Source organism: Arachis ipaensis, chromosome B1 (genome assembly GCF_059453495.1).
Source record: "Arachis ipaensis isolate K30076 ecotype BB chromosome B1, ASM5945349v1, whole genome shotgun sequence".
NCBI lineage: Eukaryota > Viridiplantae > Streptophyta > Magnoliopsida > Fabales > Fabaceae > Arachis > Arachis ipaensis.
Window position 1 is genome coordinate 506,646 of NC_142436.1, and position 24,740 is coordinate 531,385.

At 31.9% G+C, this 24,740-nt stretch overlaps 4 protein-coding genes across 5 annotated transcripts; all 4 read left to right on the forward strand.

Annotated features, from left to right (window-relative positions):
* The first annotated feature begins 225 nt into the window (after nt 1-225).
* LOC107648556 (oligopeptide transporter 7) lies at nt 226-5,454 on the forward strand. Its single transcript, XM_016306256.3, has 6 exons — nt 226-396; nt 740-1,346; nt 2,837-3,406; nt 3,691-3,949; nt 4,228-4,410; nt 4,729-5,454. The coding sequence occupies exons 1-6, from the start codon at nt 357-359 to the stop codon at nt 5,341-5,343; spliced, it is 2,274 nt and encodes a 757-aa protein (XP_016161742.1). The 5' UTR covers nt 226-356; the 3' UTR covers nt 5,344-5,454.
* Nucleotides 5,455-6,239: 785 nt separating this feature from the next.
* LOC107605179 (uncharacterized) lies at nt 6,240-9,822 on the forward strand. The gene is made up of 8 exons (XM_016307336.3): nt 6,240-6,545; nt 7,050-7,181; nt 7,277-7,371; nt 7,934-8,034; nt 8,716-8,785; nt 9,084-9,111; nt 9,192-9,252; nt 9,399-9,822. Exons 2-8 carry the CDS (start codon nt 7,169-7,171, stop codon nt 9,502-9,504), a joined length of 474 nt encoding a protein of 157 aa, XP_016162822.1. The 5' UTR covers nt 6,240-6,545; nt 7,050-7,168; the 3' UTR covers nt 9,505-9,822.
* A 527-nt stretch (nt 9,823-10,349) lies between these two features.
* LOC107606060 (oligopeptide transporter 7-like) lies at nt 10,350-14,936 on the forward strand. 2 transcript variants are annotated; one of them, XM_016308922.3, is made up of 6 exons: nt 10,350-10,698; nt 10,795-11,377; nt 12,255-12,824; nt 12,993-13,251; nt 13,492-13,674; nt 14,167-14,936. In XM_016308922.3, exons 1-6 carry the CDS (start codon nt 10,665-10,667, stop codon nt 14,779-14,781), a joined length of 2,244 nt encoding a protein of 747 aa, XP_016164408.1. In that variant the 5' UTR covers nt 10,350-10,664; the 3' UTR covers nt 14,782-14,936. The 2 variants fall into 2 exon arrangements, with proteins under 2 accessions (XP_016164408.1, XP_016163878.1); XM_016308392.3 differs by having other exon boundaries at nt 10,449-11,377.
* A 252-nt stretch (nt 14,937-15,188) lies between these two features.
* Nucleotides 15,189-19,012, forward strand: LOC107607435 (S-adenosyl-L-methionine-dependent methyltransferases superfamily protein). The gene is made up of 7 exons (XM_016309635.3): nt 15,189-15,396; nt 15,498-15,687; nt 16,008-16,087; nt 16,232-16,292; nt 16,420-16,535; nt 17,641-17,767; nt 18,307-19,012. The coding sequence occupies exons 1-7, from the start codon at nt 15,303-15,305 to the stop codon at nt 18,590-18,592; spliced, it is 954 nt and encodes a 317-aa protein (XP_016165121.1). The 5' UTR covers nt 15,189-15,302; the 3' UTR covers nt 18,593-19,012.
* Nucleotides 19,013-24,740: the final 5,728 nt, after the last annotated feature.

The window sequence follows — 24,740 nt, forward strand, 5'->3', positions numbered from 1 at the left end:
TTAAAAAGCGTCAAACTGATACACAGAGATTAAAATATAAAATATACAACATATAATAAGATTATATATCTCATTAATTTACTAAAATTACTCGTTATTATGAATGAATAACATAATTAGCATAGCCAACAAGCAGATAACGTCATCAGTGTCCCAACCATTTTGTGTTCTAGCTCATGTCTTATCTACCAATCATGCAAACATATATATAAAGAAAAGATTCATAATTAATATAAACAAAAAAAAGCATCCCACCATTAACAAAATCAGATCCGATCCCTTGTTAGTTTTCAAACTCCATGATTCCATGCCCCTAGTTCCTACTTCCTACCAAATAAAGAGACACAAAAAACACTATGGCTAGTAGTGAATATCAGGAAATCAACGAGCCTCTTAGTATGCACCTTAGCTCAATAACTCTATTTCCAAATTCTTCTCTTAATTTTGTTTTTTTTTTTTTCCTTTAATTTAGTTATAAAACTTCTGCTGAGTTTATTATTGGTCAGTCCATTGTCCACTAAGAATAAGAAATGTATCTCTAAATCTAATGATTTCTTAGACAGTTTTTTAAATTGCATTTTTATTTATATATTTATCATTTGTAACCTTTTTTAATTATTTTTTAAAACACTTTAATCAGAGTGTATATATATAGAAGCTCCTTAATTAAGTTCTAAATATTAGAGATTCCTTCTCAATAATTTTATTTTATTTTATTATTATTAATTTTTTTTTTCAGTTCAGAAACAGAAGCTGAGTTACCATGGCGGTTCCGGTTCCTCATGGCCGGAAATATCACCGGATACTTCGCCGGACGGCGAGAATTCTCCAATCGAACAGGTGGCGCTGACGGTTCCAATCACAGACGATCCCTCCCTACCAGTCTTCACGTTCCGTACATGGATCCTCGGAACTCTAGCATGCGTTCTCCTCTCGTTCCTGAACCAGTTCTTCGGTTACAGAAAAGAACCGCTATCGGTGACGGCGATTTCGGCGCAGATCGCGGTGGTTCCGGCGGGACACTTAATGGCGGCGACGTTGACGGATCGGAGGTTCTGGAAGGGAACGAGATTCGAGTTCACGATGAATCCAGGGAAATTCAACGTGAAAGAGCACGTGCTAATCACGATCTTCGCGAGTTCTGGAGCTGCGAGCGTTTACGCGATTCATATGGTGAGCTCGACAATCGTGTTCTACAAGAAAGAGGTTTCGGTGGTGGTGGCGATGATGGTGGTTTTGACGACGCAGGTATTGGGCTTCGGTTGGGCCGGGATTTTTAGAAGGTACCTGGTTGAGCCCGCTGCTATGTGGTGGCCGCAGAACCTTGTTCAGGTATCGCTCTTCAGGTGCGTTTACTTGCTTCACTCGCACACCTATCACGTTAACGGAAAATTAAAATAAAATAAAATAAATTAAAATGAATTCAATTATTGATTTTCCAACCATGCACATTGGATATTCAATATTCCATACCCGCCGCTTATATGATCATTTTACTTCCACGCAATTCTTTTTTTTTCTTTGTGAAATATCACTATTATGCCAGCTATTCTGAAATATTTCATTTTCACATTTTAATACCTGGCTAATAAAAATAAATCATATGTATACCATATATAGTTTTGTATCTAACATGGTCAATTATTTTGAATTTAGCTAGTTTTTTTTAAAAAAAAAAGCAAAAATAAATCAACCAATAAAAATGTAATTATTAATTGGTGGAAATTCAGCTGCAGTCGACTTCACCTAAAATTGATAGTTGAAAGCTGTTAAATGATTTGACTGATTTGACTAAATTTTTATCTAACGGCTCTCAGCTATCAACTTCACGTGAAGTCGACTGCATCTGAGTTTCCACCTTATTAATTATATATGCTGACTAAAATACTATTGACCACCTGAATTTGCTCTAAGAAAAATAGCGACTTTAATCTGTCGTTACTTACTGCTTTTTGGTAAAACAAAATGCAAGATTTATTTATACATATAAATATATTTTCAATACATGTTATAAATTGCTCACTGAATATATAGTTTATTGAAAAGTTTTAACACGTGTTTGAATGTTATTGCAATTAAACATTCAAGTATTTCAACAATTATATTTATTCAATGATTAATTAGTAAAATTGTTTTTTTTTTTTTTATGGTTTCTTAAAATATTTAAGATATACTTGTTTTTATACACTATCATTGTTAATGCCATAGTAACAGACTATTATATTAGCCAATGAGTTATAACTCAAATGACATAGACTCCCTATACTCAATTAAGAAGTTGTGGGTTCAAGTCTCAATATCTTTCAAACTTTTGCCAATGAGTAATAGCTCAAATGGCATAGTCTCTCCATACTCAATTAAGAGGTTGCAGGTTCGAGTTTCCTATCTTTAGTAAAAAAAAAAAAACAGACTATTATATTATTACATCATTATTATAATTTATCATAATAATATAATAAGGATATTATAAGCAACTTAGTTTTTTTAAAAAGTTAAACAAATTCTATTATTAATACGAGCAACCTTTTTTCATAGTGTAAATATCTTTACCAAATATCCAATATATATATATATATTATTTTTAATATGTATTTTATCTTTTGATATGTATTTATTTTATAGGATTTTTTTTTTTACATTTAACGTGCTTTTTTTTTGGTACTGGATTCACCAAGGTAATGAATGTTACCAGCTAAGGAATTTCAGCTCAAGTAATAATCATATCAAATGCATATGTAATATGTATCATTTGAATAATTCTTATTACATCTTACTTGATCAATAATGAAATATTACAATCGACTAGTGCATAACCTTATTGATTTTCACTTTTCAGGGCGCTGCATGAGAAAGAAGAGAGACCGAAAGGCGGTTTAACCCGGAACCAGTTCTTCCTCATAGCATTTATTTGCAGTTTTGCTTATTATGTCTTACCAGGCTACTTATTCCCAATGTTAACTTCACTTTCATGGATGTGTTGGATTTTTCCCAACTCCATTGTAGCACAACAAATAGGTTCAGGGTTACATGGTCTTGGACTTGGTGCCATTGGTTTTGATTGGTCCAGCATATGTGCTTATCTTGGTAGCCCTCTGGCTAGTCCATGGTTTGCAACTGCCAATGTTGCTTTTGGTTTTGCCACCTTCGTTTATGTCATTGTGCCCATTGCTTATTGGATGGATCTTTACAATGCAAGAAGGTTTCCTATATTTTCTGATGGTTTGTTCATGTCTAATGGTCAAGAATATAACATCTCAACTATTATTGACTCCAATTTTCATCTTGATATTGAGGCCTATGAGAGTGAGGGTCCTCTTTATCTTAGCACCCTTTTTGCCATGTCATATGGAATTGGTTTTGCTTGCCTTAGTGCAACTCTTGTTCATGTGTTGCTCTTCCATGGGAGGTATGTATTAAATCATGCATGTTCTAATAAATAGTTTCATAGTTTTATTTTATTTAAAACTACTCTTGGTTATGAAAGATTTCTGTTTTAATAATATTTTAGTTCTTGAAAGATTGAATAAATACATACACTTTTTAGTCCGTAGAGATTTTGTTTTAACACTTCAGTCAATAAAATATTAAATACAAATGAATACTTTAGTCCTTGAAACATTTTATTAATAATTACTGAAACAAGTGTCTTTTTACTCATTTAAATAAAGATATGCATTATAATTGATGCAGGGAAATATTGCAGCTAAGTAAGTCTGCCTTTCAAGAGAAGAAGATAGATATACATACTAAGCTCATGAGGAAATACTATAAACAAGTACCTGAGTGGTGGTTTATTTGCATTCTTGTCATCAACATTGTTGTCACTATGTTTGTATGTGAGTATTACAATGATCAACTCCAGCTGCCATGGTGGGGTGTGGTGTTAGCCTGTGTTGTTGCCATATCATTCACACTTCCAGTTGGAGTCATTAGAGCCACAACAAATCAGGTACATCCTTATCTTATTCTACACTTTTTTTTTCCTACTTACCTCATACACATTTCACTATTGTATTTCGTTATTCTATAATTCTTTGCTTTGTTGCTTGAAATTCAATCTATTGGTCATTATTAATGTGAAGCATTCAACAGATTAATAATAGTTCTATCCCTTATTTAACTTCCACATATAGTTATATTATGAACAAGAAATAGGATGATGATATTTTCTGTTGTATTGTGCATTTCATTTCCTAATAACAACTACCTTTTCTTTTTGCTGAGAAGGCACCTGCTTTGAATGTGATAACAGAGTACATAATTGGATACATTTACCCAGGATATCCTATTGCTAACATGTTGTTTAAAGTGTATGGCAATGTTAGTATGAAGCAAGCAATTTTCTTCCTCCAAGACTTTAAGCTTGGTCATTACATGAAGATTCCTCCTAGAGCTATGTTTTTTGCACAGGTTTGCACACCCAATCTTCTTCAACCTAAACAAAATAGACAGCTAATTACTCTGATATTGAATAACTGACTAACTGCATGTTTTTCTATTAACAAAAGTTTTTGTTGAAATTACACTTATTCAATAGAATGAGTGAGCTTTCAACCTCATATTTATAAGAAATTTGGCTTATATATTTTTAACAAAGCTGAATGCATTATTTGTCCACTTTTGCTGAAAATGCAAGCCATATTTCTTACAATATTACCCTTCAATTCTAATAATCTTTTCATGTAATTCTGATCCCTATTCTGTGATTGCCTTATATGTCTTTCTTAGGTACTTGGCACCATCATAGCAGCATTGGTGCACTTAGTAACCGCATGGTGGCTTATGAACTCTGTTCCAAACATTTGCAACAGAGAGCTTCTTCCATCGGGCAATCCATGGACATGCCCCAGTGATCACGTATTCTACGACGCGTCCGTGATCTGGGGCTTAATAGGACCTCGGAGAATCTTTGGAGATCTTGGACACTACTCAGCCATAAACTGGTTCTTCTTGTTTGGTGCAATTGCTCCTTTCTTAGTTTGGTTATCACATAAGGCATTCCCAAGTAAACAGTGGATTAGACTCATAACTGTGCCAGTGATTTTAGGATCACTAAATGACATGCCACCTGCTACAACAGTGAATTATTCTAGTTGGGTTCTTGTTGGATTTGTATCTGGGTTTGTTGCATATAGATACCACCGTGGATGGTGGATCAAACATAATTATGTGTTGTCTGGTGCACTTGATGCTGGGTTAGCATTCATGGGGGTTTTGTTGTATTTGTGTTTGGGAATGGAAGATATAAGCTTGAATTGGTGGGGTGGTAATTCTGATGGATGTTCATTAGCTTCATGCCCAACTGCTCAAGGTGTTCAAATTAAAGGGTGTCCTCTTTACTAAGTGTTGTAGCAGTAATCAAATCTAATTGCTGCGATTTATCTGTAATGAAAACATGATGTAAAGATTAATATTTCTAAATAGAGACAGAAAAAGAATTGAATATTTTTTTTATTTTTTGAGTGTGAAAAATCCTAAAAAAAATGTCAATACTATTAAATTAAGGTTTGAATTTTATTATGTCATCACCTTATATAGAAAGTGACGGATATATGTCAAATAATATATTTTTGTCCAAAGTTATATTTTAAAACCATAAGCTCTATTTAAGCCAACCAAACTTGTTTTTCCAACATTATTCTCATTAATTAAATGGAAGGCAAAAAGCTATTGTCATAGGGTTTTAGTATTTCAGGTTTTTTTTTTATGTAAAAATAATCATTTGTCATATATTTGTATAAATTCTATAAAATTATTAAAATAACAAATTTCAGTGTTCCCCAGAAAGCTAAACAAAATAGCTTATGTTTTCATCTTCCATTTCTAAAGCTTGAACTCATGTGAATTGATTAAGAACTAAATTATTACACTTTTGTAAGCCATTTTTCCCGCAATTTTTTTCTATATCTAGCTATATATCTATAGAGTACATATATATAGTTTTTGTTAGGATTTTTTTTTTTTGGGACAGGATTTAAACTTGATACAAGTCACTTGTTTAACCATTAAATTATAATATTTTTTTTATGGTATCATATAGAATATAATGGTCTAACAAACACGAATTCTAGTTACTATTAGATTAAGAACTTTTATTGTAAATTCATCTTATTAAATAGAAGTTACAAATCCAAAAATAATTAAATGTGATCAAACCTCTTTTAAATTTAAGCCTTTTCAAACTTTTTTCTGACTTTTATATTAAGATTTAAGAACCCAATCTCCTATGTTAGCGGGTCGGGCCCACAATCTTTTTTGTGTAAAAAAAAAAAACAGAAGAAATGACTTCGAATCTCATTCTCGTCCCCAATGCGAAATAGCTGAAACCTGCTTTGTCCAAAAAAAAAAATAGCTGAAACCTGAGAAACAGTCTCAGCTTTTTTGTTTCAAAGCATCGAAAGGTCGAAACCCTAAGGTCCCCAAATTCTCAAATTCACAATTCAAATCTCATTCTCGTCCATCATCAGGTTCGCGGTTGATATTCCATCGATTCACCGTTGCCGTCACCTTGCCATTGTCGTACTAGTCGGGATTCTGTTTCATGAGTTCGTTTTCCCATTTTCCCTTTCTTCTGTTGAATTATTAGGATTATTCTACCATATGATTGATTGTTTTAAAGTATATATAGTGCAATGAAATGTAGCCAAATAAAAAACTAAAAATTAAAAAAAAACGAAGAAAAATTTCTTGTGTTTCAAGGCACTAGGGTTTTTAATTATATGTACTGAATATCTATAGCTGTTACATTTTTAATGCATAAGTTTAAAGTTGGATCTGATTTAGTAGCTTGTATCATGTTACTTGAATACTTGATAATGTTTCATGGCTAGTGATAGATTTCTTTGCTTTCTAGGGACCTTGAGATTATGATACTAGCTGAATAGTTTGATATAACTATCTGCATACAATTTGTATTCGTTCTATTAAGAACACTGTTATTTTTTCTATGCCAAATATGATGGTGTATCCATAACTTGAATATTTGAAATTCTACATGCAGATTTTTCTCTCTTTTTTCTTTTTAATTACGAAGTTATTTATTTATGTAGAGTATGATGGCATAAGGTAAAAATCAAGACCAAAGATTTAACTATAAGAGATGTAGAAACCAGAATATGCACATTACTTCTTCAATTCTCAAGCCCCTAATTGATTTGGTTGCTTGAAAATGGAATCCGAAGGTAACCCTTCATATTTCCCTTTACCCTTGATTTTTTGTTTGAGTTCTTAAAGTTGCAACAATGTTGTTTTTTGTTTGCCTGAGCTTATGTTATAGGACAAAAGGGTACTGTAAACCCATCTGCAATGCTGGCCTCGCTGCTTAGTAGGAGAGCCAAGCTTCACGATGAGCTTCGCAGCATTGAAAAACAGGTAAAATTTTCAATGGTTGCTTCTAGGGTTTTTTCATTGCTTCAAAACACGGGTAAAGGAACTATTTCTCAAGATATATGGTCGCTTTACTTTTATTATTTGAAGTGTATATAAAGGTTCTATGATATCAATTGGAAAAAATGTCATCTATCCTAAAATTGGATACTTACACTGGCTAAGGTTCCTCGCTAATGCAGCATCATAATAAGAGAAGAAGACAGAAAATTTGTTGTAATATGATCCGCCATCATTTATATGCAGCATCCTGTCTTTATTCTCATGATATGACACTAGTGCTAGCGGGATATGTTACAGAATATTAATCCCTTCACTTGTCCAGCAATTTCTTGTTCACGTTGTGCAGTTAATTCCAATTTTATTGTAAGTTTCTTGTTGAGTTGGCATGCAATGATGCACTCAGGTGCAGTATCTTAGATCATTGGATGCTCAAATTGGATGCTTGTCTTCACTAACATGAAATGATTTAATGAAGTTAAGCTCTTTGAAGGACCTTTTACATGGTTTCTAGCCATAACGGGCTAACATTTTGCCATTAACATAGGTTTATGATATGGAGACAAGTTACTTACAGGATCCTGGGCAGTGTGGAAATGTATTGAAAGGATTTGAGGGATTCTTGTCTTCCTCAAAGAACACTGCACTGTACGAAGTTTCTTCTATTTGGCTTTCCTTTTAAATTTTGTTTTGAAATAGTCAATGTAATATCAAGAAACCTATTCTTCAGTCTCTTACCTTATGAAGTTTATTTCATTTCTCCTGAGCAGTAGTAGCTTCCATATTTTATATTACAATCTTTGATTCTAATAATCCGTAGGAAAATAGGATGGGTAATGTGTGTTCTAGAGTGAACGATCTTTTGTGCATAATTAATAGTTGTGTCTATCAGGAACCTATTAGAAAGACTAACTCATGAATTCTGTTACTAACTGCTAAATATCCCGCCTTGAACAAGGTTTATTTTCCATGTTTGTATATTGAATGTTAAAATTACACACAATGGAGTTTCATTCATAGGTGTCGTCTTATATATCTGAGTTCTATGTAGTAATGAATTTTATTGAGGGATCTGTTGCACATCTCCATCTGTATCCTGTAGTATATGGCATGCCATTTTTAATTCAGGATTATACTCTTTTGACCAAAGTCTGTGGCTGTGCATTTAGAACTTTTTATCACGGATGAGTTAATGTGTACACTTGCATGTGCTCCTATTCTTTTTTCATTTTCCCTTCTTTTTGAGATATGAAGGTAATTGTATTTTGGCTTATGCTTGTTGATGTAATGTTTGTATGACATTGTTGAATCTATTTTTCTTCATTACAGCTTGAAGCGGTCTAGAAAGTTTCATCCTGAAGATAGGCTCTTTTCATTGTCCTCAGTAACCTCACAAGCGGTGTGTTTCTGATATTTAGTGATTAGCAATTCACGAATAGAGAAAAAGGATTCTACCTTGCTCTAGTCTACATTAAACCTATGTCATATATGATTAAGAAGTTTAGCTAATGAGCCTAATCTTATGATACCATTCTTGTCAATTTGAGACCCAAAAAACTATCTCAGAGGCAATATTTATGGAAACAATAAATGAATTTGAAGCTTGGTTCATTTTTTTTTTTCCTTTAAGTGTTGGCAACCTTTTACAAATAGGTTATTTTCTGACGTGAATTCTATTTTCATTTGGTGTATTATAGGCAGAAGAGCTTGCAGCTGGACGAGATGGTGAGTTCATATAAATGTTCATCTCAATAACTTCCCAGCATGAATTTTATTGCCCATTCACTGTATTCTGTTGGTGTCAGATGGGAGATCTGATTTTGGTCCTGGTCGTTCAAAAGGCGGAGGAATTTATGCGCATGGACCGTAAGCACTTAACCAGTTTATCTTTGATCTCGATCTTATTGAATTAAGCATTTTGCTATTTTCTTTTAGAATTATAGAAATTTGTTGCAAGTCCTGGCAAATAGTTATATGTTGGATGAGCTAATATATGTGCATGTAATCCATAGGGGTAAACCAAAGAGGGGAAGAGGCGGACCAAGAGATGCAAAGAGACTAAGGCATTCAAGTGATCAAGACTTTGATTATGAAGATGATCCAGATTTGATATTTTGACTGAGAATGTTCGTGTTAAGTTTTCTATTAATCTTAATGGGAAGATTCTGTTCTGATAGGTAGCGTTTAGTTTCTATGAGAGACAATGGGGATAGAAATAAGGTATTAAGATTCAAGATAGAAATCAAATACTTATCATATTTAATGGATGTGTAGTTGGTGCTCTCTAGTTGTGCGCATATGAACTATTGATAGTTCGTTTGGCAAGTTTATGACAGTGTTCTCTCTGGTATTATTTGTAGAAGGGAGAAATATTTTGCAGAGACAAATTTTATTCAGTAAAATATACATGCTCTAATATGAACTGATTCAGATCTGATTTCTATGAATTGAGTAATTTAATTGTTTAATTCATAGATCCGCCAAAAAATGTTTAATTAACACTTCAATGATGGTATATTTATGGTTCCCGATTATAATAAACAAGTTAAAATAGCCGTGCATACGAAGCTCATGAGAATATATATTTATAAACAAGTTCCTCAATGGTGATTTATTTGCATTATTTTGATAAACATTATTATCTTTATATGGAACCTCACTATATTCATATGTGACAATGTGAGTGTTCTAATGAGTAATGATCAACTCCAGCTACCATATCATCCGTGATTTTCTCTCCATATATGCGACAAAGAAAGGCATGAAGAAGACGATTGCATAACATATTAATTAACTGGCTACCGTACAGCGATCAATAGTGTTGTGTTCCCTGTTGACTATGATTGATTATGAGTTTTATGACACGTTCCTACTCTTGCTTTTTGTTTTCCTTTCTTCAGATACAATTAATTATCCAGTTCTATGATTGCATATAGTTGCAACTTGCAACACACTCCAGCTGCAAGCGTTGAACTCCACACACAGTCCTCACATGTCGTTCTCCCTGGATCCTCATCTTTTCAATCTCATGATTCAATCCAAAGAAAAGCTTTCCCCAAACCGGATAATAAATTCACTAGTAACAATAATAAATTAATAATACAAACAATATTCCACTCGAATATTCAAAAATTCATAGTCACACAACAATGAATAATCTCAATATTAGTGAGAGTGAAAGTTAGTTTAGTCCTTTAAAAAAATTGTTTAGACAAAAAAAAAAAAAGCAGAAAAATCTGGTTTCAGTTTCATACCTTCTCCAACTTCGCCGGAACTCTATGGCTGACCACCACGAAATCCACGCGCCACTCCGTAACGCTCAGTTTCACACTTTCTCTTCTATTATAGTATGGTTTTCACTTTTCAGCTACACTAATACGCTGCGTTTTCGTGTTTCTTTTGTTTCAGTTCACACAGAACCACCATCCACCGTGCCGGAAAACTCGCCGGCGGAGGAGGACTACGAAGACTCTTCGATTGAGCAAGTCTCGCTGACAGTCCCGGTCACCGACGATCCCTTCCTACCGGTATTCACCTTCAGGACATGGATACTAGGAACCCTAGCATGTGTGCTTCTCTCGTTCCTGAACCAGTTCTTCTGGTACCGGAGGGAGCCGCTATCACTGACGGCGATATCGGCGCAGATAGCGGTGGTTCCGGCGGGGCACCTGCTGGCGGCGACGGTGACGGATCGAAGATTCTGGAAGGGAACGAGGTTTGAGTTCACGATGAATCCGGGGAAGTTCAGCGTGAAGGAGCACGTGCTTATCACGATTTTCGCGAACTCCGGCGCGGCGAGTGTTTATGCGATTCATTTTGTGAGTGCCGTTAAGGTGTTTTACCGGAAAGAGGTTACTGCATTGATGGGCTTTTTGGTGGTAATAACGACTCACTTGTTGGGCTTTTGTTGGGCCGGGCTTCTAAGGAGGTACTTAGTTGAGCCTGCTGGTATGTGGTGGCCACAAAATCTTGTCCAGGTCTCACTTTTCAGGTACTCACTGTTTCTTTCACCAAGCTTTGTCTCAAAACAATGACGTTGGACAATGACCAAAAAGTAAAATAGAGTCAACAAATGACCCATAAAAATAAAGTTTCGTTATTTAGACCAATTCTGAGCTCTGTCCAAAAAAAAAAAGACCAATTCTGAGAGTTTTTTTTTTTTTGGTGACAATTCTGAGAGTTTTTAAGATTAAGCTTTATGGATTGATAATATAAAATCATTTTAAGCTTTGAATTTTAATCAATCTAAAACATTTATAATACTTAGTAGAATTTGAGGAACTAAAAAATAATAGTATAATACTGAATAGTTATCAATCATAGTTTAGTAATTTTTTTCTTCTTCAAATTATATAAATTGAATACACAAATGAAATTCTAAAAATATAACAGGAGTGTAATCTTAAAGCAAAGTAAATATTTGTGTAATATGACAATATATGCTATATATTTGTAAAAAAAAAAATAAACAATTTATATTGACTATCAATTAAATTTAGATCTATATTACTATTTATAACGACAAAAATATAATTTTTTTTTGTTAAATGAAAATAATTTGATGCATAAATAAGGGACTCACTGTGGAAAACAGAGAAACCAAAACAACAATCAAGTCAAGAAGAAAAAGAAAAGGAAAATGTACAACTAAAATGGCGAACATGATTAGCTTGCACCAAAATTGAATTTGGAGAAAGAATAGTGATCAGTGTCACTGTCACATGTACCCATTTTCAGCCATAAGCATTTAGAATTTCCAACACAACTGTGAATCGAAATCACCAAAATGTTCATAGCAAGTATATTCACTGATAAATAGGAAAAGATCACTCTTCTAACTACTAAGTTGATGTAATAATGGTTTTCAGGGCACTGCATGAGAAGGAGGAGAGGCCAAAAGGAGGGTTAACTCGGAATCAGTTCTTCTTCATGGCATTTGTTTGCAGTTTTGCTTATTATGTCTTACCAGGCTACCTATTCCCAATGTTAACTTCACTTTCTTGGATGTGTTGGATGTTTCCCAACTCCATTGTAGCACAACAAATAGGTTCAGGATTACATGGTCTTGGACTTGGTGTTGTTGGTTTTGACTGGTCTAGCATATGTGCTTATCTTGGTAGCCCTTTGGCTAGTCCTTGGTTTGCTACTGCTAATGTTGCTGCTGGTTTTGCCATTTTTGTCTATGTCCTTATTCCCTCTGCTTATTGGCTGAATATCTACAATGCAAGAAAATTTCCCATACTTTCAGATGAACTATTCATGTCCAATGGCCAGAAATACAACATATCAGATATTATAGACCCTAACTTTCGCCTCGACCTAGAGGCATACGAGCGCGATGGCCCTCTTTATCTTAGCATAAGCTTTGCAATGGCATATGGCTTTGCTTTTGCTTGTCTTTCTGCAACTCTTGTTCATGTACTCCTCTTCCATGGAAGGTACAAGCTTTACAAGTTTTTCTTTGGAAAGTAATATTAGTATGTTATGCATGATACCATTTCATTTATGAATAAGACTCTAACCATTTGATTTACCTTTTATTTTTCATTAACTTTTGTAACTGTGGGTCTGTCAATGTGATTGAAGTATGTCTTTCAATGGAGCAGGGACATATTACAACTAAGCAAGTCTGCATTCCAAGACAAGAAGATTGATATACACACTAAGCTGATGAGAAAAAATTATAAACAAGTTCCTGAATGGTGGTTTATTTGCATTCTATTGTTCAACATCACTGCAATTATGTTCATATGCAGATATTATAACGATCAACTCCAGCTTCCATGGTGGGGTGTGGTGTTAGCATGTGTTGTTGCTCTATCATTCACTCTTCCAATTGGAATCATTAGAGCTACAACAAATCAGGTATAAAAGCATTGCATTTATGATCATTTATGACAATTCCCTATGCTATCATAATGCTGAATTGACAAAACTTGTGGCACAAAATTGCACTTATGCAACAATTAGATGACAATATAACCTGCTAAATAATTGAATTTAAAATGATTTAATTTGAAAAGTTAAAGTATAGGTGCTGTCTCATAATCCTTTTACTGTTGTAATATCAAATGGATAACAATTTTGTTTTGGTTCCTGATGAAGGCACCGGCTTTGAATGTTATCACAGAATACATAATTGGATACATCTATCCAGGATATCCCATTGCAAACATTTTGTTTAAGACATATGGGAATGGAAGTATGAAACTGGGGATTTCTTTTTTGCAAGACTTCAAGCTTGGCCATTACATGAAAATCCCTCCTAGATCAATGTTCGTTGCACAGGTTTGCACACACAATCTACCTCATTATTCATAGAAGTTGAGAGAAAGATCAGTGTGACTTCTTATATTTATGCTTGTACATGGAAAATGATTCTTGAATATTCAATTCTTCGTATACTCTTGAATTTTGATCTGGCCCTACAATATCATACAAATTCTTTTTATTCATCCTTGCTTTATAATGTTTAAGTAATATCACACTACAAATTTGAAATTTACACTCACATCACCCACTCTCATGCATATCCACTTACCTTATGAGAAATTCTTACATGAACACAAGTGTAAGAATTAAACACATTTGCAAAAAAAAGTACGAGACCCAAAAATAAGTGAGTATATGTTGCATGAAACCCACTTTTATTGTAAATAAACTTGTTCCTATGTAAGAATATCTTAGCCCACACATTATGTGCAGATTTTATGCAACTATTTCTTCTTTTTTTTCTTCCAATTCTGAATAGTTTTGGGCGGTGTTGCATTACTCTGTTAGATACTTGGCACTACTATATCCGCTTTGGTCCATTTAACAACAGCATGGTGGCTCATGAGCACTATTCCAGACATATGTGATAGAGAATTGCTTCCAGGAAGTAGTCCATGGACTTGTCCCACTGATCATGTATTCTATGATGCATCTGTCATATGGGGTTTGATAGGTCCTCACAGAATCTTTGGAGATCTTGGACACTACTCAGCCATAAACTGGTTCTTCTTGGCTGGTGCTATTGCTCCTTTATTAGTATGGCTAGCACACAAAACCTTCCCAAACAAACATTGGATTAGACTTATAACCATGCCAGTTATCTTGGCTGCCGTAGCCGAAATGCCTCCGGGCACTCCGGTGAACTACACTAGTTGGGTTCTTGTTGGATTCCTCTCAGGGTTTGTCGCCTACAGATACTATCGCGGGTGGTGGAGCCGACACAATTATGCCTTGTCCGGAGGACTTGATGCCGGATTAGCATTCATGGGAGTGCTGCTTTACTTGTGTTTAGGGATGGAAAATGTTAACTTAAACTGGTGGGGGAGTGAAGTTGATGGTTGCCCTTTAGCTTCATGTCCAACTGCTCAAGGTGTCACAGCTCAAGGGTGTCCTCTATACTAAGTTTGTAAATTACACCATTGTTGTAATTTGTAGTTACTAGGTTCAAGGTTGTATATAGCTGTTTACATGTCATTCTTGATGCTTCAACCAATATTGTATGACTTTTGTAATAGTTCATTTGAATGAAATGAAAAAAAATGTTGGATTATTATGAACATTCATGTAAATTTGAGTTCTATTATGAATTATCAAAGATGTCCAGCAATTCATGTCCCTTTGGATTTTAAAGTTGTTTGACTTTTATTGTCAATGCATATAAATTAACCTACATTAGAAATTAAAATCTTATGATAAAAATTAAAAAAAATACAAAATCTGCACTTATTATTATTATTATTATTGATACTTAATTTTCTTTTATCCAAAAAGGTTTTAATTAGTAATTAATACAAAACTAGTTCAGTATTTCACACTTTCAGTTTCAGTTAACCAGCTCACCTTACTCTTCATCGTCGTTTTGGTACTCTGCCTCAAAACGGCACGTTGTGAAACCAAAACGACATTCTTTGGTTCCCACTTCGATGGAAAGTAGCAGAACAAAGGAGAAAGCTTCCTCTTTGAGATGGCAGATCCTCCGCCACGCTCTTCTCCCTCGCAATTCTCATCCTAAGCCACGTAATTCAACTCTTCCGACTTACTTCACTAATTCCATTTTTACTCTTTCCCCCTTTCATCGCCAAAATGCTTCAATTTTTTTTTTTTTCAATTCCTGGCAGATGAGGAATCTGAAACGCGTATTAAGAGAATTTCGAGAAGAACAACGCATGGATTCAATTTGATACACTGTCATGAAGTGAAAGTGAATGCTGATGATGAATGTGGCTCCAATACACGCAACGGTTCCACCATGGATATGCGAGTTTGTTACACTCTTCCTGTCCCTGGCTCTCAGCAACTGTTTTTGACGTGAGTTTTTTCAATGTTTTTTGCTGGAAAATTTGTTTAATTAATTTAGTTATGTTCACAATGTAGTAATATTTAGTTTAGTTGAGCTCATGTGTATCAGGCTTTAGTTTCAATTAGTGAGATTGCTTGCTTTCTGTGAATCATAGAAAATTGTTTTTTAAAAGCTAAATTGTGTCAAGGATTCGTTTGTTTGAATTGATTCTTCTTGTGGTGTGTATGTTGTTTCTATAGAATTCAATGACAATCTCATTCCCATGTGACTTTCTTGGTTGAATATTTAATTTGCTTGAATGATAATGTGGCGTATTTTGGTTTTGCAGACAAAGAGTGGAAAACCATGCTCAGCTCAGTGATTTTGAGATATGCAACAGATACAACATTGACAACACTGGCCTTGTCTGTAGGTTCCTTTTATATCATCCTCAAAATACTTAGTGTGTGTTTGAATTCGCTAGACAACTAATTACTTTTGAATAATTATAAAACATGATCTTGGTCTTTTATTGATACAGTTTGTACCTATAAATCATGATGTCTTCTGCAGGTAATTGGCCATCCGAAGATGTTCTTGCTCACTTTTGCTTGTCGCAAGCAGATATATTCAGGTTCAAAAAACTATATTTCTTTCTTGATTTTACTCAAGTTTACTTTGAATTTTGTTGCTCTGTTTACTAGCATCTTTTCTCACTTTGCTCTGTTATAATGTTTATGTATGAATTTAAATTATCTTAGGTCTAAAAAAGTTATTGAACTTGGTTCTGGCTATGGCTTGGCTGGGTTTGTTATTGCAGCTGTTACTGAGGCATCAGAGGTTGTAATCTCAGATGGAAATCCCCAAGTGGTTTATTGTATCCTTTTGGTTTTGTTATATATAATGACAAAAGTTCCTCTTCTTCTTATATTTTGAAAAGATTGTATTTTTCCGAAGTCAATACATTTTCACTTTAAGCTTATCTAAATAAGGATACTATGCTGCGTTGAGGATACGGATAACAGGGCTTTCTTCTGATGATCTTATTTTAAAATTTTGTTTGTGAAGGAGAGTAACTATGTTATATACATCAAATCAAAATTGATAATAGCTATGTTGCGATGGTTAGTTGATATCTTTTTTCTCTAATAAATGTTGGCTGAACTCATTAACCGTTGTGGTATTAACTGCAACATGTTCAGTGATTCCTGAAATTAGTGAGAACTTTGAACATTTTATTCGAGAGTAGAAGTTGACAACTGAGACGAGTTGCAGCATGTTTGGGACATTTTGTTGTGCTTTGTAGAAGTGTAGATGTGTAGACTTACTTTTTACAATGTGAAAGTGATCAAATGTGTGAATAATGATGACTAATTTTTGGGCATCCCTTTGGTGCTCTTCTCATGGTCTGTTTCATGGTGTTTCTTTATCCAATGTACAAAGAAATATGGTTTATCAGCATAGAATGCATGAGGATTTCTGATCCTCCTTTGCAATCTCTTTCTTTTCTAATGAAATTTCTTTAAATAAGCACTCAAATTGGTCCCAAGGAATTTCAGATTCGACATTGTGATTTCTAATAAATTTTTATTACTCTGGAAGTCCCCAAAAATTACTTCCATCAGATAGATTAGACTCTCCGATGCTGTCAATAAATTTTTAATATGCATATTGGACAAATAAATTCCTAATAAGTTTCATTATAAGACAATTAGGTTTAAAGAAAACATTATTGTAAGACAAATTAGTCTCTTTTATAGAGTTACCAATCTGTTTCGAGAACTTCTAGAGTAATAAAAATGTGTTGAAGACCAAAGTGACCCAATCAGAAATTCCTTAGAGACCAATTTGGGTGGTTACTCTTTACTTCGGGAAAAAAAAAGGTTTTACAATTAGTCTACATCTCAGTTCTTTGTTCTCTTCAGAAATACAGTCGTCATTTAATACTTTCTTGAATGTAATTGATTGTCCATGACAATCAGATACTCAGCGTAACATTGAAGCCAACTCTAGAGCATTTGGGGATACAGTTGTGAAGTCTATGCGGCTCCATTGGGATCAGGAAGATAATATTGCAGACACTTTCGATATCATTGTTGCAAGTGATTGGTGAGACTTTCTTCTTTTGAGTTGTTCTCTGCTGTATAGCTGGTTTCTGTGCCTCTTTTTTCCATTTCTACTTAAACGTCTTATTTACAGTTGTAGTGGTATCATTGGAAGCCTTTAGCTTATTACTTAATGGGAAATGTTATTTCATGACTATAGCATTTGTTTTGTCATATTGGATAAGGATAACAGTTAAACAATAGATCAGCATGAGTTGGTAGTCATAAGGCTCCAAATCTCTTGTTTTTATGAAGGAAGATTTGTTCTTTTCTGATGAATAAAATTTTACATTAATGTAATGGTTGGCTGGCAAATGGGGTTGCTTTTCTTTGTTTCTTTTGTTAACTTTTCTATCAGTTTCAATTTTTAAACTTGGAGATATGCAGATATTCAAATTTATTCTCCAGTGGGATGAAAGGCATTACGTGTCTCACGCGTAATGCCAAAACAGATTCACATACATGTAGCTTGACTTGCTTTTTGTTTCCATCTTTATGCTACTCTTATCTTATATTTGCGGCTTAATTTGTTCTTTTCTAAAGCACTTTCTTTAAGGATTTCCACGGAGGCCTTGTTCGAATTGTCAAACGGCTATTGTCCAAATCAGCATCTTCAGAGGCTATATTTTTAAGTCCTAAAAGAGGCAACTCATTGGACCTGTTCTTGGGGGTGGTTGAAGAAAATGGTTTGAATTTCAGTGTCACAGAGAAATATGATACAGAAGTATGGAAACGTCATGAGGGGTTCTTGAATGGTGAAAATAGGGACTCTTGGCCAAGTTATGAGAAAGATCACTGCTATCCACTATTAATCAGAATTACCCTATGAACTTAAACTTCCAAATGTTTCAAATGGGGACTCACTCCATTGTTGGTTGACTCTTATTAAGTCATGGATAAGATACAAATCTATTCTTCCAACACAGTAAATATGCTGTTGATGCATGCTTCAATTTGTTGGGGTCATATCTTCAATAGACAGTACTATTCTCAAATGAAATATGAAGCATATTCGGTGGCTCATCTTTAAAGTGAAGAATATTAAAATTTGGGGCCTCAGAAGCAGTAGATATATCAAAATATGGTTTCCTTGAATCTTATTAGTCTTTGCAACCCAAAAAAAGGGGGGAAAGAAGAAACTTATCAAAAGTTCTGTATTTGATAGATAATATTTGCTATTTAGTGATTGAATATTTGCACTATTGTTGTCTCCCATTTATGATTTAAATATACAATTTAGATGAATCATGTGTGGATTTGTTAGTATTTTATTGGGATATATTTTTTTTTGGTGACTATTTTATTGGGATATATACACATGGGGTGTGTGGGACGATGTTGACTCACACCGTGTTCATATTCATTATTGAGACGTGGGTCTTAGATTAGTCCACGTCTCATTAATGATAAGAAAAGGTGTGAGTCAGCATAATATTTAATACTACAGTTTATGGATGTATATGAAATTAATTATTTTTATAAATAATTTGATTTGATTTCAAATGAATAAAATGAAAATTTGAATATTGTTTTTAGAATGAATAGTTTAAAATAGGAATTAAAATGATTTACAAATCTATATTTATGTTTAAATTGTAATTTAATGATAAATAATTTGATTTAAATCAGTGATTTCACCTTTTTATCCTTTATTTATAAAATAATTCTACATCACATATTTACATGTCGAAAAGTTGTTGAACAGTCGTTGGTGAGTCAACTTGAATTTGACTCGTTAACAGTATGATAAGTTGAGATTATGAGATTGTGAGCCAAGTTTAAGCTTAAATTTGAGCTCATATATATATATATATATATATATAACTTGTTATAATTATTTATATTAATATATATTTTGTCTTTTATACACACATAGCATATATAAATTTTATATATAATTATGATAGAGGACATAAATTATAATTGATAGAGACATAAGTTTTTATTCATATAAAATTATAGTTGTTAGTTGACCAAATTCGTGAGTCTTTGGTGAGTTGAATTTGAACTGTACAAATAGGCTCGACTATAAATGAACTGAACCATAAGCCAAGTTCAATTTTCGTGAGTTGAATTGCGCTTGAACTTAACTTGACTCACTTTCTGCTCTAACTACCATTAGACTTTCATCATCTCTTCCGCTCTCCAAACAATTTTCTTTTATATTAATATCTAAAAATTAAAAAATAACTTTTATTTTTAACCTATTAAATCTTTTAATTCCACTCAAATCATCTAAAAAATAAAAAATTTTTATATCAGTTATAACAAATCAAATTAATTTCCATATCTTATATATTCTAAACAAAGAATTTTGATTTGAAAATCATAACAAATATACCAGATATGAATATATAATTTTTTTTTCGTTCTCACTAACTGGTTTCAAGAATCATATTAAACGAGTAAGAAGCTTTTAGAAAATTTGTCCAGAGTGTAAACAAAGCAACTCCACCATTTTGATGAAGCTGCAGTGTGTCAAAAGCTATATCAACGGGTTCAATTAAACTAGAATTTAGATTTTAGACCAAGTGGGGAATTCATGCTTTCCTTTTCCTATATTATTGTACATTAACAGAATCATGATAATATGATATGCTTTGTCTTTGAGATTATATTGTTAATAACATGACCTAGGATACTTAGCTCTTACGGAAGCGACTAGTAGTATTAAATTAATTTCTTTTTTTGTTTGTTTGGTTTATTTGTGGAGTGGACTTTTATGCATTTTTTAAAAAATATTATTTGTACACTAAAATTAGCTACTAATATATTTGTATATAAATATATGTGTGGTTTAATTTATTTTTAACGTATATTTATATTCCAATATATATTTTATACTGATAACTGAATTTGATGGCTGATCTTAGTGTACATGTAGCATAATCGATTTTTTTTTTTTTACCCTTTGTCCAATCTTCCTTCAACTTTCTAAAATAAGGATGATTTTGCTGATGGCAAGTGTCTTTGCCAGAAAAAGGAGTGGGGGCTATATTTATTAGAGACAAGCCTATGACATTTCATGCTTCGTTATATTTGCATTTTCATTTTGTGCACTCTGTCCCACTTTAATTAATCTTAATGTATGTACATCTAAAGTTCTAAACAGCTAATTAAGATTGTGGAAAATACCTTTGAGTTCATACTTTGTTTTCACACCGTTATTTGGTTTATTATTAGGTTTGGTTTTTGTTTTTGTTTCTTGTGTGATTGAGATACTGTGAAGAAATTAATAAAAATAACAAATGAGAAAATAATATTTTATTTTCAGTTATGGTATATGAATTGGAGGGTTTTTTTTTTCCCCTAATTCCGAAAATCAAAATGACAAGTATTTTTCTATTTTATATAAAGTTTCTATAAAAAAATTTATCTAGTATCGACAAAATTTATCGGTGAAAATGATTTGTCAAAATTACTAACAAAATTTATCTGTCAAAATTATCAACAAAATTTACGATAAATTTTAAGTCAATAATAAACGAGCATGATTTTTATAAAATTTACGAATGAATATGATAATTAATCAATAATTTCATCAAATTTATTAATAACCCAGAGAAGGTGAAAACTCAGGTGAAGTCGACTTCACGTGAAGTTGATATCTGAGAGCTGTTAGATGAAAATTTAGTCAAATCAGTCAAATCATCTAACGGCTTTCAGGTATCAACTTCAGGTAAAGTCGATTACACCTGAGTTTCTATGCCAGAGAAATAAGTGATTCTACTCAAGGCAAGTAGGATTAACATGAAAAAATAAAATAATATTTTCCTTCTAAATTTAATTGCAACTAATATTCAAAACTCGAAAAAATAATACATATATTATTTTTGCTAACACTATGTCTGCTTTAATTTTAGGTTGTTTTATTTATTTTCCACTTACTTTCTCATAGTAATATTATTTAGTACGAAGAATGGTGTACAATAATGTAACAACCAATCAAGCAATGATTTGTTTTAAAAGTAGAAAGAAAACAGGAAAAACAAACCCTTTATTACAAAACCCTACTTTTATTTTTGCTATCCACTTCTTGTACACTATTTTTATGACTACTTTACATACCATTAAGCAATTTTCACTTCCTTTATAGGCTGGTTTGATTTCAATACAATTCATGTTCCATTTTTATTGTACATTTTTTCTATCTATCTAACCAACGGTGGGTATTATTGCGTTAAATAATTATATGTACATTTTCCAATTCCCATTGCCTTATTAGCTTGTTGTGTAGAAACAAGGAAAAAGGTTCAAGTTGCAAAGTAATAAACCATTGAGAAAAGGTCTTAGCTTCAAGTTGTTATCTTATCTTGAGGCCAAAAGTGGGTTGTTTCATTTTTTTTGTACTAAATTGTGATCATGTTCTTCTTTCTCCAAAACCCCCCTCAACTTGGTGAAAGAATCAATTGTACTTCTTCTCTTTGTGTCTTCTCAATTGGAATCTCATTAGGGTAAAGCTTCTTTTTTAACTTTCTCCTCACGTTTTATATAGGCTACTTTCATTTGATTTAATTTGATTTTTGCATTGGGTTGTATATATATTGAAACCTTTAATTTCTAACTAAAATGAATTTAGGTATACTACTTAACTAAGCTTGAATTAGTTGTTTATTGAAAATTTAAAGTTTAATATGGTAAAATGTGCCTATTTATTGTTACTTTTAATTATCGCACATATAATCATGCCCCTAATTTATATCTTTAACATTTAAAAGTATATAATTTTTAAAATTTGACAAATTCATAACTACTCCTTGCATACATTGAGATCTAAAATGTATCTAAATACATCGAAGTATAAATATGTTAAATTATTCTCCAACTTAGATTGGTGGTTCGAGTGGTTAGTTCACTTGTTCACTTAAGAAAATATATCCTCTCAATTTTTTTAATAATTAAGAATAAAATATAATCTCTCACCATTAATTTTATAAGTAGGATCCAGAAAAAATATAAAAAAAAATATTAAAAATTAGATATCATACTTTGCTCTTTCAATTATTAAAAAAAATTGAAAGAATCTATTTCTTCTGCTTAATTAAGTATCTTTGATTCAAATTTTATCTTATAAATTATTAATTCTTGATCTACTAGACTTAGATATAGCGTAAAAAACTAAATTAATATATTAAATTACTAAAATGACAAGTGTGATTGTGTGGACATAAATGAGCATGCAAAAGTTTTGTCTAATTGTTAAAGTTATAGGAAAAATTTTAAGTGTATCAGAAATATCGGTATTTCAGTTATTTTAACCGTTGATTTTAATTAATATATATTATATATATTTTTTATAATTCAGATCAACCGTTAAAATGATTAAAATATCGGTGTATATTTTCGGTACACTTAAACTCTTCCAAAACTATATTCATCACAATCACATACACCCAAATACTACTCACCATGCATGATTCACTCCCAATAAATGGGGAATAATGTGAGAGCATTGTATTTTATATTCACACAAAGGATTGGGTTTATCCATCATAATAAGCACTTTATTAAAAATAGTAATAATAATAATAATTTAACCTAGCTGGCTCATTTACGCATATATATAATACTACTACCAAATTGCATTACCTTATTCGTATGCTGCGTTCACAATAGGAAAGTAGAGTGATTAAATTATATGTTAGACTTTTTCAGACCCTATCCTTTGATGTGATGAGATGAGATGATGAAAGTAATTGAAGATTATGTTACAATATCTTAGCATACAAAAGTAGAGAACGGCTTAATATAAATAAGTGTTTTTCTATATGTCATCATGCATGCCTTTTTCTTTTTTACTTTGGAAGATACTCTTATGTATTCATGAAGAAATCTTACATTTAGGGGAGTTTATATAATAAGATCAAGACCTTATGTCTTATGTATGGTTATCATTTAATACTATTATACTATTTCTCATTTTTTTTATTGGTATTTGTTAATTATTAGCAGAAGGCAAAAGGTTATATGGTAAGGACTATTCAGATAAAGACGTTAAAAATGTCTTTTTATAAAAATATTTTTTAATAATTAAAATTTAATATATATAAGTGATTAAATTGTGTTATTTTTGTCAAAATTAGATTAGACAAATTGATTTAATCAAAAAATGGTGAATCAAATCTTAAACTGGTCTAAATTAATATTATTTTTTATAAAAAATGACTACAATATCTTATTATAAAAAATAACTAAAATACTTCTATTATATATATTAATTTTGAGAATTCTAAATTTTAGTCTTTTATTTTTCTATCGTAGGGTTAGGATATAGAATTTTTAAAATTAATATATATATATATATATATATATATATATATATAATAATAATAATAATAATAATAATAATAATAAGAGTATTTTAATCATTTTCTATAATAAAAGTATTGTAGTTATTTTTTATAAAAAAATATTAATTTATACTAGTTCAAGATTTGATTCACTATTTTTTCGGTTAAATTAATTTATCTAGCTTAATTTTGACAAAAATAATATGATTTAATCGATTATATGTGTTAAATTTTAATTACTGAAAAACATCTTTAAAAAAAATATTTTAGGTGTCTTTATTTGAGTGGATCCCATATGATAAACTATGTATTTTTAATCAATATATTTTTTAAAATTTCTCCTTCTTTCTTTACCGTAAAAATCTACACCCTTAGTTTTTAGTTACTTATTTTCCATTTTGTTGATTGTTGGTTAAAACAGAATTAATTTCCTAACGACACAAATTATATAAAAGAGTATTTAATTAAATATATTTTATGGATATTAAAATTGACACTACTGTTTGTTAAATATTAAGGTGTCAATATTTTATATTAATATTAGCCAATATTTTAGACCACATCTTATTTTTATACTATTAGAATTTATAATTTAAAATTTAATCTTTTATATTTAAAATAGATTAAATATTAACTAAAAATAATAAATTTTATTGGTGACGTAATATTGTTGGAATAATTTTTGTT